Source organism: Schistocerca piceifrons, chromosome 6 (assembly GCF_021461385.2).
Source record: "Schistocerca piceifrons isolate TAMUIC-IGC-003096 chromosome 6, iqSchPice1.1, whole genome shotgun sequence".
Taxonomy (NCBI): Eukaryota; Metazoa; Arthropoda; class Insecta; order Orthoptera; family Acrididae; genus Schistocerca; species Schistocerca piceifrons.
Window position 1 is genome coordinate 238,731,136 of NC_060143.1, and position 15,551 is coordinate 238,746,686.

The 15,551-nt window shown below is 42.4% G+C and overlaps 1 protein-coding gene across 1 annotated transcript in view; it reads left to right on the forward strand.

Moving 5' to 3' along the window:
- Positions 1–13,134, forward strand: part of LOC124803116 (endoglucanase A-like) — a 38,899-nt gene extending 25,765 nt beyond the window's left edge. The window contains exons 6-8 of the mRNA XM_047264280.1: positions 599–763; positions 4,238–4,377; positions 12,872–13,134. Of these exons, the coding sequence (XP_047120236.1) occupies positions 599–763; positions 4,238–4,377; positions 12,872–13,085 (519 nt within the window). The 3' untranslated portion in view covers positions 13,086–13,134. The remainder of the gene's footprint in view (positions 1–598; positions 764–4,237; positions 4,378–12,871) is intronic.
- Positions 13,135–15,551: the final 2,417 nt, after the last annotated feature.

Genomic DNA, 15,551 nt, shown 5'->3' on the forward strand with positions numbered 1-15,551 from the left:
TGCCTATCAGTAGTTAGTGCCTTCAGTAGTTAGAATCTTTTATTTAGCTGGCAATATTGGCGCTCGCTGTAGTGCAGTAGTTCGAGTAACGAAGATTTTTGTGAGGTAAGTGATTCATGAAAGGTATAGTTTATTGTTAGCCAGGGCCATTCTTTTGTAGGGATTATTGAAAGTGAGATTGCGTTGTGCTAAAAATATTGTGTGTCAGTTTATTGATGATCTGAATAAGTAAATAGAGAAGTGTCTGTGCACGTTCAGTTTTGCTCAGCTGTTTGAAAATCAAATAACGTAAGGGGTTTACCAGTACAATCATTCATAAATTTTTCAATGGGGAGGTTTCAAGTGAACAAAACGTACTTTTCTGGAAGTGTAATAATAGTCACGTTTTTCACTTGTTCGACCAAAGTTTGGTATTACTGGAAAGATATTATGGTAATTTACTAAAATATTTTACGAAAGTAGCCAAAATATAGCGTTGAGTCAAAATGACTCATGAAAAGTGTAAAAGGGGGAACGATATTGTTCGATTAGAATGAAGCAGGAAATGTGTAACTTTACTATGATGGTTTAGCGGGCAACGTTATGGTCTGTACTGCAGGCACTCCTGGCGGAGATAACCGGTGACGAGCAGTTCTCCACGCAGCTGTCCGACCACTGCACGTACATGGTGAACCAGCAGCAGCGGACCCCTCTCAAACTGCTCTACATCTCCGACTGGGGGAACCTCCGACTGGCCGCCAACGTCGCGTTGACCTGTCTCAAGGTGAGTGTGTCGGAGCTCATCTGTAGAGAATGTGATCCACAACTGTTTACGCGTTCGTTGTTTCATGGGTAAGTATTCATGATTATTCGAAAAAAAATGTTATCAATAACTCTGATATGCTGATCTGTTACCAGTCGATAATTTCATGTAGGTGAACTGCCGGTACCAGTGACAAAATGTTACCCATATTTATTTTCTCCCTATTTTCCATTGCTGAGGAAGAGGTAGTAGAGTGGAAGGGATTGATCTTATTCTACCTTTAATGTTAGTCTGGCTTATGCAAGAGAGGACGTACTGAATGAGCAAATGCACCAGGCATCCCATACCTAACTAATAATCTACATTCGATAATCTCTGTACCAGTAAGCTGATACAGGACATGTGTTCTTCCTGTAAAATATATTACGTTGAGACTATACACGAGTGGCTTCGAGACATAGAGAAAAAAAGCATCTCTCCAGGCTAACGTCATGCTACTGTATGCGTCGAAGAGACTCTACTTGTCTGGCAAGTGGGTCTACAACTCCATTGTACACTGAGTCGCTACTCCAAGAAATCATACAAGATTCACGACTTGATGAGATGTAGCCATTATAGATTCTGCGACATATCAGTAAACGAAGCAATATTTTACAGTCCTTTCAGTGTTCGAAATGTTATTGGAATAGGTATTTCTTTTACCATAGAACAAGAATTGCTTCCTGGGATGGGGAATTCTAACTGGCCAGTCAGAAGTAAGAACTCTCTCTGGACAATTTTGGAGACTACTCAAGTAGAGGACGGCAGGGAAGAGGGGAGAGAGAGAGAGAGAGAGAGAGTGTGTGTGAGAGAGAGAGAGAGAGAGAGAGAGAGAGAGAGAGAGATCTTTTACTACTAGACCTGATGCGAGCCACTTAAGCGTCTTTATGTTTGTAATTATAGTTGGAAGAGCAGAGATCTACAAACAATATTTAATAAAAATTAAAAAGCAGTCTTGATAGCATAAACACATTTCTTCAAAAATGATGACCGGTTTCACTCTGATTTAGACAATCATCAGACCATAATCCAAAGGCGGCTGGTGGGGTAGGGCAGCAACCGTACGTACGAGACGTGGATGTCAATCAGATCGGTTGACATCCGTGTCTCAGACACGGTTCCTTTTCTATGTCAACGCCTCTGCCTAGCACGTTTGGAGTACGACGAGTCTGATGGTGGTCTAAAACAGATTGAAACCGATGAGCCGGCCGCGGTGGTCTAGCGGTTCTAGGCGCGCATTCCGGAGCCAAGCGACTGCTACGGTCGCAGGTTCGAGTCCTGCCTCGGGCATGGATGTGTGTGATGTCCTTAGGTTAGTTAGGTTTAAGTAGTTCTAAGTTCTAGGGGACTGATGACCACAGATGTTAAGTCCCATAGTGCTCAGAGTCATTTTTACGGTCGCAGGTTCGAATCCTGCCTCGGGCATGGATGTGTGTGATGTCCTTAGGTTAGTTAGGTTTAAGTAGTTCTAAGTTCTAGGGGACTGATGACCACAGAAGTTAAGTCCCATAGTGCTCAGAGCCATTTGAACCATTTGAACCATTTGAACCGATGACAATTTTTAAAGAAACGTGTTCAGGCTATCAAGACTGCGTTTTAGTTTCTGTTAAAATTCAGCGTATGCTGGGAGGTTGTTCAAGTCTTGGGTCGAATGCGTAAACGATGACGAAAATCGAGTCATAGCCATTAACGCCTGAACCAGTTCTGCTACGCTGAGGGGGCATCACGATCACTAGCAGGTGTCCAAGTTTCATACGCTAGCCAACCACCACCTCGTGTGCAGATGCAGGAATGCACATGAGTAAATGTTCGCCCAGCACCGTTCCATTTGGATCAAGGAACGCAACACTTAGAAAAGTGACTATGAAGTAACTATTTTAATATGCCGAGAGTATTCGTGCCTTCCATTTAATATTAGGATGTGATGAGATGAGGTCCATTTCTTGAGAATATATTGCTGTGAAATTTAACTACAGTCAATCATGGTCCGAATAACATCAACAAAAGTTTTTCATTATCCCTTTATTTCTAAATTCATGCTGCAGAAAACGAAAATATCCTTTGAACCATGCATGTATATTAATTTTCAGTGCGTTTAGGGGGGTTTCACAGCACTCCTGAGAAACCTCCATAAGTGATGGAACGTCCCCTTGCTCGGATTAGGCTTGAATCCGTCGTGCCATTCGATCAATGAGATCGCAAAGAAAGCACTGGCGCAAATCGTCCCACTCCTCGATAGTGATTCTGCGTAAACCACTCACAGTATGTGGTAGCTGTCGACCCCCTAAAACAGCTCGTTTCAATCGATCCCACACATGCACGATAGGGATAATGTCCGGAGTATTGGCAGGTCACTCCATTCTGGTGATACTAGCATGTTAGGGGAACGTGTTCATGAGAATAGCACGATGAGCATCCGAGTTATCATCCATCGAGATGAAATTGTCGCCAAAACTTTGGCCAAACGATACCCACCATTGAATGCCGAATCTCGTACCTGTACCGTCGGTCAGTGAGTGGGTCGTCAACAACCACAAGAAGTATACTGTGGTCTCATGAACCGCCACCGGGACAACAGTGTCGCAGGCTTAAGATACTACCGAGTTGTTTCCCAACACGTTGTGTGCGATTATCTGGATGCAAACTGACCCAAATTTCGTCCAAACCCCCAACGTTAATCTTGGAGAGTCCATTCTGTGCGATTTCTAGCCCTCCTGTGACTTAGTCCGTGGATTTCTGATGTACTATGGCGTGCTCGCCGTGCTCGTCTGTACTGGAGAGTCACATCATGCGATAGTCATGTATACCGACAATGATGAGCAAGTGTCGAACGTGGACATCGCGTGCAGTGTAAGTCCTCAACATTAAACTGGAACCGATTCCACGACCGCGCCACATCACTTTGACTCCGGAGCACAGGTGGAGCAACTTCCCTGGCTGACAAGCTTTCTTCTCGTAACGTGGTGATGCAGATCCGATGACTGGTCACTATTGCCTTTCGTGTAATGATGGGTGTTCATTCTACTGTCCCACAGACGTCTCTGATGTTTTGCTTTCAACTGAAATGCTGCAGTCCATTCGAGCGCGGCGCCCTACGTATGTTGCGCTTAATTGGGAGTATGTTCAGAAACAACATCAGGATCAACATACATATCGGTACAGGAACAGACACACTTGCAGGACATATCTGTATAGGGATGATAGAAAACTTTTGTTGATGTGTGTAGATAAAATGAAATAAAATATATTCCTACTGCTGACAAAGTTGTTGGCGGATAATGCCTTTTATCGACAGGAATGTAATTAATTTTTTAGACTGAATAATGTAATAAATTGTTTACTTCGTAAATAGCTTTCCAGACTGTGCTTATCAAAAGTACTACATAAATAAGATTCCGATCCCAAGGCTAACAACAGATGCTTTACTAAAATATCTATTCTCTTGACATTTCTCAGGCAGCAGCGCTGGGCATCAACACGGAGGAGAACCAGGCGCTGGCCAAGGAGCAGATCGGCTACATCCTGGGGGACACCGGTCGCAGCTACGTCGTCGGCTTCGGCGAGAACCCTCCAGTCAGACCCCACCACCGCTCCGCGTGAGTAGCCAGCCCGCCGTCTTCAGCCCACTCCTTGTTGCTTCATCGAGCCCACACTACTAACCACAGCTCAGTGGCAGCAGTTCGCCTGCGTTAGCACATCAGCGTACGATTACTAGCTTCTCCTTCCGCGAATGGGTGAAATTTATCTTACTGATTCCTCCTTGAGTTTTCGGCAGCGACAGAAGGGTAGCAGTAAAAGTTAATATTTTTTTGTGTTAAGAGCAATTCTTCTTCGACTTCATAGCTTTTTAGATAAGTGCAAAGTGTCCCAAACTATTTTCTTTGGAATTGTGCTGAATCTAAAAAGTGATTTGTTCACTATTACTAGACAGGCACCCATGCTAATATTATAATTGCGAAAGTAACTCTGCCTGTTGCGAAAGTAACTCTGCCTGTCACGTAATGAATACAATGTTTATACTATCCTCTAGATGTTTAATTCACACTTCCATACTAATAACAGTCACAAAACTATCACACTTTAGCTCGTGAGCGTCATTCGTCCCTTATAGCTCCTTTGTTGAGTTAGAATTTCCGTGAACAGCTTATTGTCATCCGGTTAGTATTACTGTTTCACGGCCGGCCCGAGTGGCCGAGCGGTTCTAGGCGCTACAGTGTGGAACCGCCCGACCGCTACGGTCGCAGGCTCGAATCCTGCCTCGGGCATGGATGTATGTGATGTCGTTAGGTTAGTTATGTTTAAGTAGCTCTAAGTTCTAGGGGACTGACGACCTCAGCAGTTATGTCCCATAGTACTCAGAGCCATTTCAACCATTTTACTGTTTCACGATAATGGTTTTCCGTGATCAATTCCCGCCAGGTCTTTTCTTCTCCCGCTCGCGTTTGGACGTTTACGTTGCCTTACCATCATCATCAGTCTCGACGTGCAAGTAACAGGCGTGGAGTCAAACGGAAAGACTTGCACGAAGCTCCCAAACATCCCAACCATGGTCTCCCGGCCAACGGACCTATACACAAATCTTATTTCGTTTTGCTCATTGGCGAGCGCAGCCATGAGTAGTAGCTAGAACACAATACTTATACCATCGTCAACATATTTATCCATGCCAATTCCTACTTCCATACTAATAATATAAATGCAAAAGTAGCTATATCTGTTACGTTTTCACGACTAAACCACTGCACCGATATCCGTGGCATTTGGCATGAGACACCTTGAACCCTGATGAAGAAGATAGGCTAGTCTACAAAGCGTGTAGTGCAAGGTATTTACTGATTTGAAGAATATTACGCAAAATAAGGAAAAATATTTTTGCTCCGGAAAAGTTATTTATTCTTTCAGTTTTCAACTTGATCATATTTGTGGAAATGCTTTCGCTGATTGATGCCTTCCACGTAATGTGATACAACGTAACCAATAAAATGTTTATTCAATTCTCAACATGTTCAATCCGCACTTCCTCACTAACTCCAGTGTTAATTGCGAAAGTAGCTCACTCTGTTACATTATCACGACTGAACAGGTTCCTACGGTATTTAGTATAGATATAGCTTGAACCCTGGGAAAGACTACTGGATTCCTTGTTAAGTTGTATCTTTTCGAGTATTACTGACATTTTTAACTATAGTATACCTCAGTGCCATGCAGACGAAAATGGCACAAAGTTGGCGACTCTTAGTGTATAGATTATTCCGTGACAGTGCAGATCCAATGGCACTGAGCTCGTGGTTTGTAATATTGAATTGCTGCATCATCTGGCATAGTTGGGGAGATTTGGTGGAGATGCAACAGTAACAATCACAGTTCAGCCGCTGAGCGTCATGCGTCGCTTAACAGCCCCTTTGATGAGCTAGAATTTCCGTGAACAACCTTGGGTCATCCGATCAGCGTTACTGTTTCACGATCATGGTTTTCCAGGCTCAGTTCCCGCCAGGTCTTTTCTTCTTCCGCTCACGTTTGGATGTATGCGTTGCCTTACCATCATCATCACTCTCGAAGGACGGGAACCCTGAGAGCCATATTTAAAGCTATTACTACAAGCCTCACAAACGTTAAGTTTGATGTAACGTATATTTCTAAGAAAGCTCGAGCTGTGAAAATTACTCGAATCTAACAAACTTCAGATCAATCTCGTATCCGCCGGAACTCGGATGCAGCACGTCAGGTGGCCTTAAGAGCTACAGAGACATTAGAACATTCACAAGCCAGTCGCATTTTAGACGTTCAGCGTCACTCATCCCTAGTACTTCCAAGACACTTGTAGACTCACAACGACGGCTTAATTTAAAGACTGAACGACAAACGTAGAATCGTACCTTTACATTGGGAACGCAGGAGACTTTTGGTGTAGCTCCATTTGATTATATATTTACTGACTACGTTAATTATGAATTAATCATCGTAGGGGGTGGATCAAAAATGTAGGCTGCATGAAACATTAAAATGCAAGGTTGTTATGTGTTGCTTTGGTGGTAAAATCACCATCCAGTATTAGATAAGCCAGAGGAACCCCTAAACACACAACTTCTGCGCGAATGTAATGAATCGAACCATTTTTTAACTATAACTGGAAAATATAATGCATGCTTTCAGATTCGATATGCAGAAAAACAATAGAAACATTTCCTTTATGTAACTACGCAGTGGCATTGCATACATTTTTATACGCCACTATACCACAGACATCTCGTAAAATTACTAGCTAACTTACTCCGCATAACTCATCTTAACAAAACTATAAATGAGCGAGCGAAACAGAGGGTAACAGGTAGTCTAATTATACAAGGTGTTACAAAAAGGTACTGCCAAACTTTCAGGAAACATTCCTCACACACAAAGAAAGAAAATATGTTACGTGGACATGTGTCCGCAAACGCTTACTTTCCATGTTAGAGCTCATTTTATTACTTCTCTTCAAATCACATTAATCATGGAATGGAAACACACAGCAACAGAACCTACCAGCGTGACTTCAAACACTTTGTTCCAGGAAATGTTCAAAATGTCCTCCGTTATCGAGGATACATGCATCCACCCTCCGTCGCATGGAATCCCTGATGGGCTGATGCAGCCCTGGAGAATGGCGTATTGTATCACAGCCGTCCACAATACGAGCACGAAAAGTCTCTACATTTGGTACCGGGGTTGCGTAGACAAGAGCTTTCAAATGCCCCCATAAATGAAAGTCAAGAGGGTTGAGGTCAGGAGAGCGTGGAGGCCAAGGAATTGGTCCGCCTCTACCAATCCATCGGTCACCGAATCTGTTGTTGAAAAGCCTACGAACACTTCGACTGAAATGTGCAGGAGCTCCATCGTGCATGAATCACATGTTGTGTAGTACTTGTAAAGGCACATGTTCTAGCAGCACAGGTAGAGTATCCCTTATGAAATCATGACAACGTGCTCCATTGAGCGTAGGTGTACGAAACTAAAATGAGCTGTAACATGGAAATTAAGCGTTTCCGGACACATGTCCACTTACCATCTTTTCTTTATTTGTGTGTGAGGCATGTTTCCTGAAAGTTTGGCCGTACCTTTTTGTAACACCCTGTATATCCGTTCTAAATAGGTTCTACGGTTGTTGCTGTGAAACTCCCTAACTACTTGAAAGTGAATCTGTCTACAGCCAAAGGTATAACACATCTGATTTTCTTCCTTACGACCCGGTCTTCCGTCTTTTCTTCACTTACACGTAACCATCTAATCTCAGCGTAATAATTATACATGATTCTAACCAGTGATGTTTGGAACTACTTATCACTGCTACATCATCTGCATACGAAAGGCTAGTAATTTTCGCCTCCTGTAATTGTATGCATTGTGAGTTAGTTTTAGTAAATTCTGTATCGATCTTCTCTAAGATGCTTTTAAATGAAATAGGTGAAGTGGCGTGATCCTGTCTCAGCTCAGAGTAGTCTCCAGTCAGTTCTCCAGTTAAGGGTATCTGCCTCTTTAATAGGTAAATCGACAGGGTTTTTAAAGTCTCATCGAGTAAACTAATTCCTCCGTCGATATTGGACACAAATAAAAGCCGTGTAAATGTCGTTTTCCGCTCCCAGTTATGGTTTCTACCTCGAGAGCGTTTCAGTTAAACTCCATAGTTCTTATTCGAGTTGTGGTGCTCCATTCTTTAAAAATTCAGCGTATAGCAGGTCTTCAGCATAAGCCTTGTTATTCTTTAATTTCTTTATTGTTCGCTGTATCTTATTATCTGATGAGATGGTGAATTGTACATCAGCTGTATCAAGTTCTTCAGTTGTAAAGCGGACTGTGGACCACTGTAATTAAGTAGTTACGAAAAGTACGTCTTTCATTTTTTTTGTGTCACTCTTGTTGAGTAGTATTTTTCCATGCTGATAATTAATAAACTGATTCATTTTCGTTAATTTACCAGTACACTAAAGATAATTTTTGGACTTGTATGTGAAGAAGATGAAATGGAATGGACGATAAGAGAAAAATTAAGACTTAAAAGAATTATACAAACACCAAAAGGTCGTCGAAGTGCTAAAGAAGAGAAGCCTGAACTTGGCAAGCGAATATCGAGAACGATGGAGGAAAAACTACCTAGAATAGACTTCTGCAGAACAAAAGATGGAACGAGAGGAATATCCCCGGAAAGTCAAACATATCTTCTCCAGTTTCTCCTACGTTGCTGATATTGTTATATGGGTTGAGGCCATGTCAGCGGTAATTGGTCGTATGGCATTCCTGACGCCAACACTTCTGCTGGGACGGAGTCTGCCTATCCTGCCTTTCTGCTTCTGAGTAAATCTACGTTGAAGTATGAGAAACTCTCTGAATGTTTGTGCAGTGCATATCTGAGGCGGGACGTTTCTACCAATCCGATATGTACCTAGCTGGATAAGGAAAAGCCCCGAAAAGCCACATCCAGGCAAGCCGACTCAACAGCCTTCGTCGTATCCCCGAAGCTATGCTTTAACGCACTCGGTTACCTGGCACATCGGAAGGCCAAACATATGGATAAAAAAAAGTAACGAACCGGAAAAAAAAGTTGTCACTGAGGACGTAAAGTCACAATAAACTTGGCCGTTCAACCACAGGGAGGAGGCGAATGTTCTAGACAAAAACTTGTTTGGACAATGAAATTTAAGTACATGATGTTGTAACCTATAAGGGAAGATTTATGAGTAAGCAAATTTCAACCTTCCATTGAAATGCACAGTTCAAAGAATGGAGTGCAGGGACTCATTACCGTCCAGTCATAAATAATGTGTGCAACGAAGACTAAAGATTCTGAACCCAGAGTTACGGGATTTTGTTGTAATGTATGCAATGAAACTGGATTCTGTTGCTTAGAGAAAGTTTTTATGAGCAGGGGTCTCCCGATTACTTCAAGTACGAGACATTGTAATCACAGGTCTTCCAGAAATAATAGGAATGATTACTGCAAAAAAAAGCACTCCGTCGCCAGGCCACGAGTGGCCTACTGGGCCCATCCGACCGCCGTGTCATCCTCAGTGGAGGATGCGGATAGGAGGGGCGTGGGGTCAGCACACCGCTCTCCTGGTCGTTATGATGGTATTCTTGACCGAAGCCGCTACTATTCGGTCGAGTAGCTCCTCAGTTGGCGTCACGAGGCTGAGTGCACCCCGAAAAATGGCAACAGCGTATGGTGACCTGGATGGTCACCCATCCAAGTGTCGACCACGCCTGACAGCGCTTAACTTCGGTGATCTCACGGGAACCGGTGTATCCACTGCGGCAAGGTCGTTGCCCAGTGAGTATTGCAAATAAAAAGAAATTATCGTGCTCATTCAAAAGTAATTATGGACTCTAATACAACAGTCCGCAACTAACAACTGTCAGTTGGCCGTTGAAATAATACTTAAGAAATCCGTGTTTTCTCAATAATCTGTTTAATTAAAATACTAGACACTCTCAGTAATGCATTTGTATATTCATAATAATAATATTCGAATGTTTTATGTTTAAGTTCGTTACTTACTAATTTTGAGGCGATTTTCATAGGAAAGGTGAATATTTTTGGATTTTTATTTTTGAACAACAAATGTGTTTTGATGCTTCCGTCTTGACGAAAACAAAGTTTCTTCTTTTCCTCTTACGGGGACGGTTCTCAACGCTTTACAAGTGCTTGAAAAATGAAGACATGATCTCGAAGAGGTTGGAATACGACGTTATTTATTCACAACCAGTTTGGGGAGCACTGTAATCTTTTGTTATAAATGTTGGCACAACATATTGATCAAATGTATGGAAATACTACGAAATGTGAAATGACGTACATCCATATAACAAAATTCACTGGTTTCTTAGTGTCAGTTACACGAGTAAATGGGACACAGTATAAACATATTTTCAACTTATTTTGAGTGGCTGTATTTTTCATTTGAGAAACTGTTAAACTTGATCGTTGCTGTAGTTAGCTACATTTACAAAACCATTGTACAGTGCTTAATACTTCACGGAACATGATGTCAATTACTTGATGACTGAAGTTTTAACAACATGCTTTTACGTATTCATTTGGATACTCACATTTGTGAAGCATTTCTACACTTTCTAATCAATATGTTAGTTCACAGGTTCAACAGAATATGACAGGTGTGATTAAATGAAGTTGTTGTAGAGCTCCTTTCCTCAAGTTCTTGTTCCCTGTTCACCCACACGTCAATCTTGCACTCTACAGTGGAGTGTATGGTGCTTTGAAACTTTGTTGTTCTTTTTTTAGATACGTAACGGCATATTGGTGTCCTGGAGTCCGTTCGTCTTGAGCAGTACTGAAAGTATTATCATACTTTTTGCCATCTGAAACTGTGTTGTTCTTGTTAATATTGTTATTTTTAACGCTGGAGTTACGCATAATGGTTGTGTAATCTGTTGGAAAACAAGGTGGTGGAACAGACCAATGTATAGCAAACATTGAAAAAGTGCTGTTTTGAATAGAATTTATAGAGCTGCTATAACGTGAAACCCTACAACAGTGTGTATTGTAAAAGACAAATACGGCTAGCCAAATGTGTTCACGTGGCATACGTTCGTCGTCGTTATGAAATTACTCGTTGCTAACGGCTACCATGTTGCAGAGGAGAAATGACACCATGAAAAACTACTGGACACTGAAGTGTTATGTCCACTCTGGGCTACTTTCAGAATGTAAATGAGTGAAAGTTGTATAACTTTCGATTTAGGGCATTAGTACTACATGACAGCTTTTCAGTACGAGTTATCTCTGGATTACCGCACTAATATAAAAATATTCCCAAAATCGTGTGTCACTTCTTTTTCCTCATCGGTAATTGGGTTTTATACGACCAATCTGCCGTGACTTCCTCTCCTGTGACAAGTTCTATATCTTCATCTCAGAGTAGCATTTACAGTAAACGTCCTAATTATGTCCTGGATGTACTTCAATCTCCTTCAGTTTTTACCCTGAATAAATCACGGAATAATGTAGATAGAGAGGTACAAATTGACACACATGCTTGGAATGACATGGGGTTTTATTAGAACCACAAAAATACAAAAGTTCAAAAAATGTCCGACAGATGGCGCTTCATCTGATCAGAATAGCAATAATTAGCATAACAAAGTAAGAAAAAGCAAAGATGATGTTCTTTACAGAAAATGCTCAATATGTCCACCGTCATTCCTCAACAATAGCTGTAGTCGAGGAATAATGTTGTGAACAGCACTGTAAAGTATGTCCGGAGTTGTGGTGAGGTATTGGCGTCGGATGTTGTCTTTCAGCATCCCTAGAGATGTCGGTCGATCACGATAAACTTGCGACTTCAGGTAACCCCAAAGCCAATAATCGCACGGACTGAGGTCTGGGGACCTAGGAGGCCAAGCATGACGAAAGTGGCGGCTGAGCACACGATCATCACCAAACGACGCGCGCAAGAGATCTTTCACGCGTCTAACAATATGGGGTGGACCGCCATCCTGCATAAACATCGTACGTTCCAGCAGGCGTTTATCAGCCAGGCTGGGGATGATGCGATTCTGTAACATATCGGCGTACCTCTCACCCGTCACGGTAGCAGTCACTGACGTTTTGCTGTCCAGCGCCATCTGTCCGACATTTTGTGAACCTTTTTTTGTTCTAATAAAACCCCTTGTCATTCCAAGCATGTGTGTACATTTTTACCTCTCTATCTACATTATTCCATGGTTTATTAAGTTTTCAAATTTATACTATAATACCCGGTATTTATATACTCGCCATTTCTGCGCGGAAACTCGTTTCGTATCTTATGATTCCACATAACTTTCATCATCCTTCTGTGGGGCCACATGTAAAACGCTTCGGTTATCGTCTTCTAAGCTTCCCTCGTAGTCCACACAGAGCTATGCTTCAGACGTTAGTTTCTGCAGCAAAAGATATTTGTACCAACCATAGCCGAAACATCTGTAGATAAATAGTGAAGAAACACAAATGGGTTTTGGAGAAGAAGGAATCGTCTAGATATATTTCTTGACTCTCATGCTGAAGCTGAACTGGAAGTGTAAATTTCTGACCTCTTGTATGCTGCTCTGTGTTGGCAGGTCTTGCCCCGACGCGCCTGCGACTTGCGACTGGACGCAATACAGCACGACGGACCCCAACCCGCACGTGCTGTATGGCGCCCTGGTGGGGGGACCGGACGCCAACGACGCCTACTACGACGACCGCACCGACTACCAGCACAACGAGGTCGCGCTCGACTTCAACGCCGGATTCCAGGGGGTCGTGGCGGCTCTCGTACAGCTCGGACTCTGAACCATTCCCTCTCAGAGATGTCCCACAATAAACTAAACGCATAGCACAACTTAGGTGTTGCTTCTCTTTGTATTAACCTATTCAACATACCTTCCATACATTTCAGTTCCAGCAGCGAGCGATCGCCCTCGGCTGGAATGACATGCACAGCGCATGATCTACTTTGCTAGCCATTAGAATAGCAGCGACAAGAAGGTGACGTGCAACACAAACAAAATCAACACCAAGTGTACTACACGCTTGGATATGCATATTATTAAAACAGCACAAAGAAGACAGAAATAATGTCATCTACATTCTGCACATGGCTAAGTATCATGCCGTGTGTTTTCACTAAGAAATTGTATTTGAATTTTGTCTCTTTGTAAGAGGATCATGACATCAGGGGAAATGTCTAACACTGTTTGTCGAATTTTGACAACGGCAAAATCGTAGAGTTTGTAGTTTAGCTTCACGCTTTGGCTGGGATACGGCGACCGTCGTACCAGTATGGAATCGATGGATTAAGAAAAGCTATACAGAACACGCGGCCCCAAGCGACTAGCGCCAGAGAGCACAGTCACTGTTGGTTGGCTATGTAGGATCGTACAGCAACGCCAAGTAGCCTGAGTAAGGAAATGAGCTTGATTTTAGCGAAGCATGTGCCCACACAGTCAGTCTGGAGCATCAGTGACTGTCAGCAGGACGACCATTGTTGAGGACATAGAAACCTATCAGCAGTGAGGGTGGCCAACAGCAGAGCGCCCGAAGAGAACACTGGAGACAGGAATGGCTCTATGCCATCTTCTCGTACGAGTTCCGGTTATTCCTACACTATGGTAATGGATGTGTCCATGTGTGGCGTCTTTGAGTAGAACGAATGTTGATACATTGCGTTTGCCACTGTTCTATGGACCCAACGTGCGATATCATGGTGTAGTGCGTCGTTAGATGAACTTTATAATCACCTGTGGTTCGCACAGCCAGCATATGTAACGTGTAAAGGCCGGTAATCACGCCTTATCTTGGAAGTCTGCGAAGTATTGTATTTCTACAAGGTAATGTCACATAGAATTTTGCTCTTGCTGTCCTCACATACCTCGACACACGGGGTTTTGGCGTGTTCTCTGACACTTAAAAAACATCTCATACGGATTGCGTAGACACTGACAAGCCACCTCTCACCAGCCATATAATCTATGAACTGTGACGTAACGTTGATGCGATTTGGGTGACGTATCCGTTTGACTATGCCCAGCATTATCAGAACAAATCTATATTTCGCCTAATGCGTATACATGAAGGAAGGTAAATTCATTACTTGGTATCCTTCTGTCATTTCAATTTTAATGGGTAGTGGTGTGCCTAGTACTTTGTATTTACAAAGGCATGACATCTAAGAGATCCGTTACAGGATCCTCTAAGAAAGAAATGAATGATCCTGCATAGAAAAAGAAAACGTGTCCTCAATAAACTGTCTGAGGAGAGCTCTTACTTGCTGTGTGTGAGCTTATACTTACATAACGCTCTCAAGACAACTAAGCCGTAAAATGCACCATTGTACTGAAACAATCATTAACAAGTTGCTGAATAAACCATTCGTTGAAGTGTGCCCCACCAGAAAAATTAACAACTGATAACACCTGTCCACGCTGTAAATGGTATAGATACAGACAGCAGGTCATTATGTAGCACTCATCATCGCGTCAACATAGAAGAAACTTACTGCAACTAATATTTGTTAACATTAGTGTCGTCGTGAATTACCTGAAGAATTGCCTCCTCCGTTATACTTCCCCCAATCGAAAGTAGAAAGATTTGACGTTCCCTAACCCCTAAGACGACAGTCAGTTGCTTCAAAGATAATCCTCGAAATTCTGTCACCATAGAAACGTCAGAGGCGCGACTTACACCATACACCAAACAGCCATGTGCCAGCGCAGCTTTTTTTGTACACTTTCGAGCCTGATAAATTCAAATGGCCGCCAACTCGGCTTTTTTGACGCTTACGTTTCATTGCGTCAGAAATGAAGACCGTAAAAAACTCTTCTCAATAATTTCGTGCTCTTGAAGTACGTTGTCATCCTCAACAGGTGATGCGATATGCAAGTAAGGAAACGGAATTTGTCACAATGACGTGAATAGCTCATAAACATTACTTTCAGTGAAAAGCAACAAAAACAAGTATTAGAATGTCAGCAGGAGTATCCGAGAAGGCAGTTTGAATATTTCATGTGAAAAAATTTCATGTGTTATGCTGCATCCCTTTTTTTCTCGCCATTTATGGATTACGAAGAATTTAAAAAAGTTGTTCTAAAGTGGAAATAAATCGCCTGCAGAAGCATGTTACTATGACAAATCCTTCTCTGAGTAAGGAATTGGTCTTGAGAAATTAGCTATACTATTTTGTTATGCCTTGTCTACCACGTGAAACAAATACCTAACTTGTATGACAACTGCCGATGCTCATCTGATGTACAAAGTAAA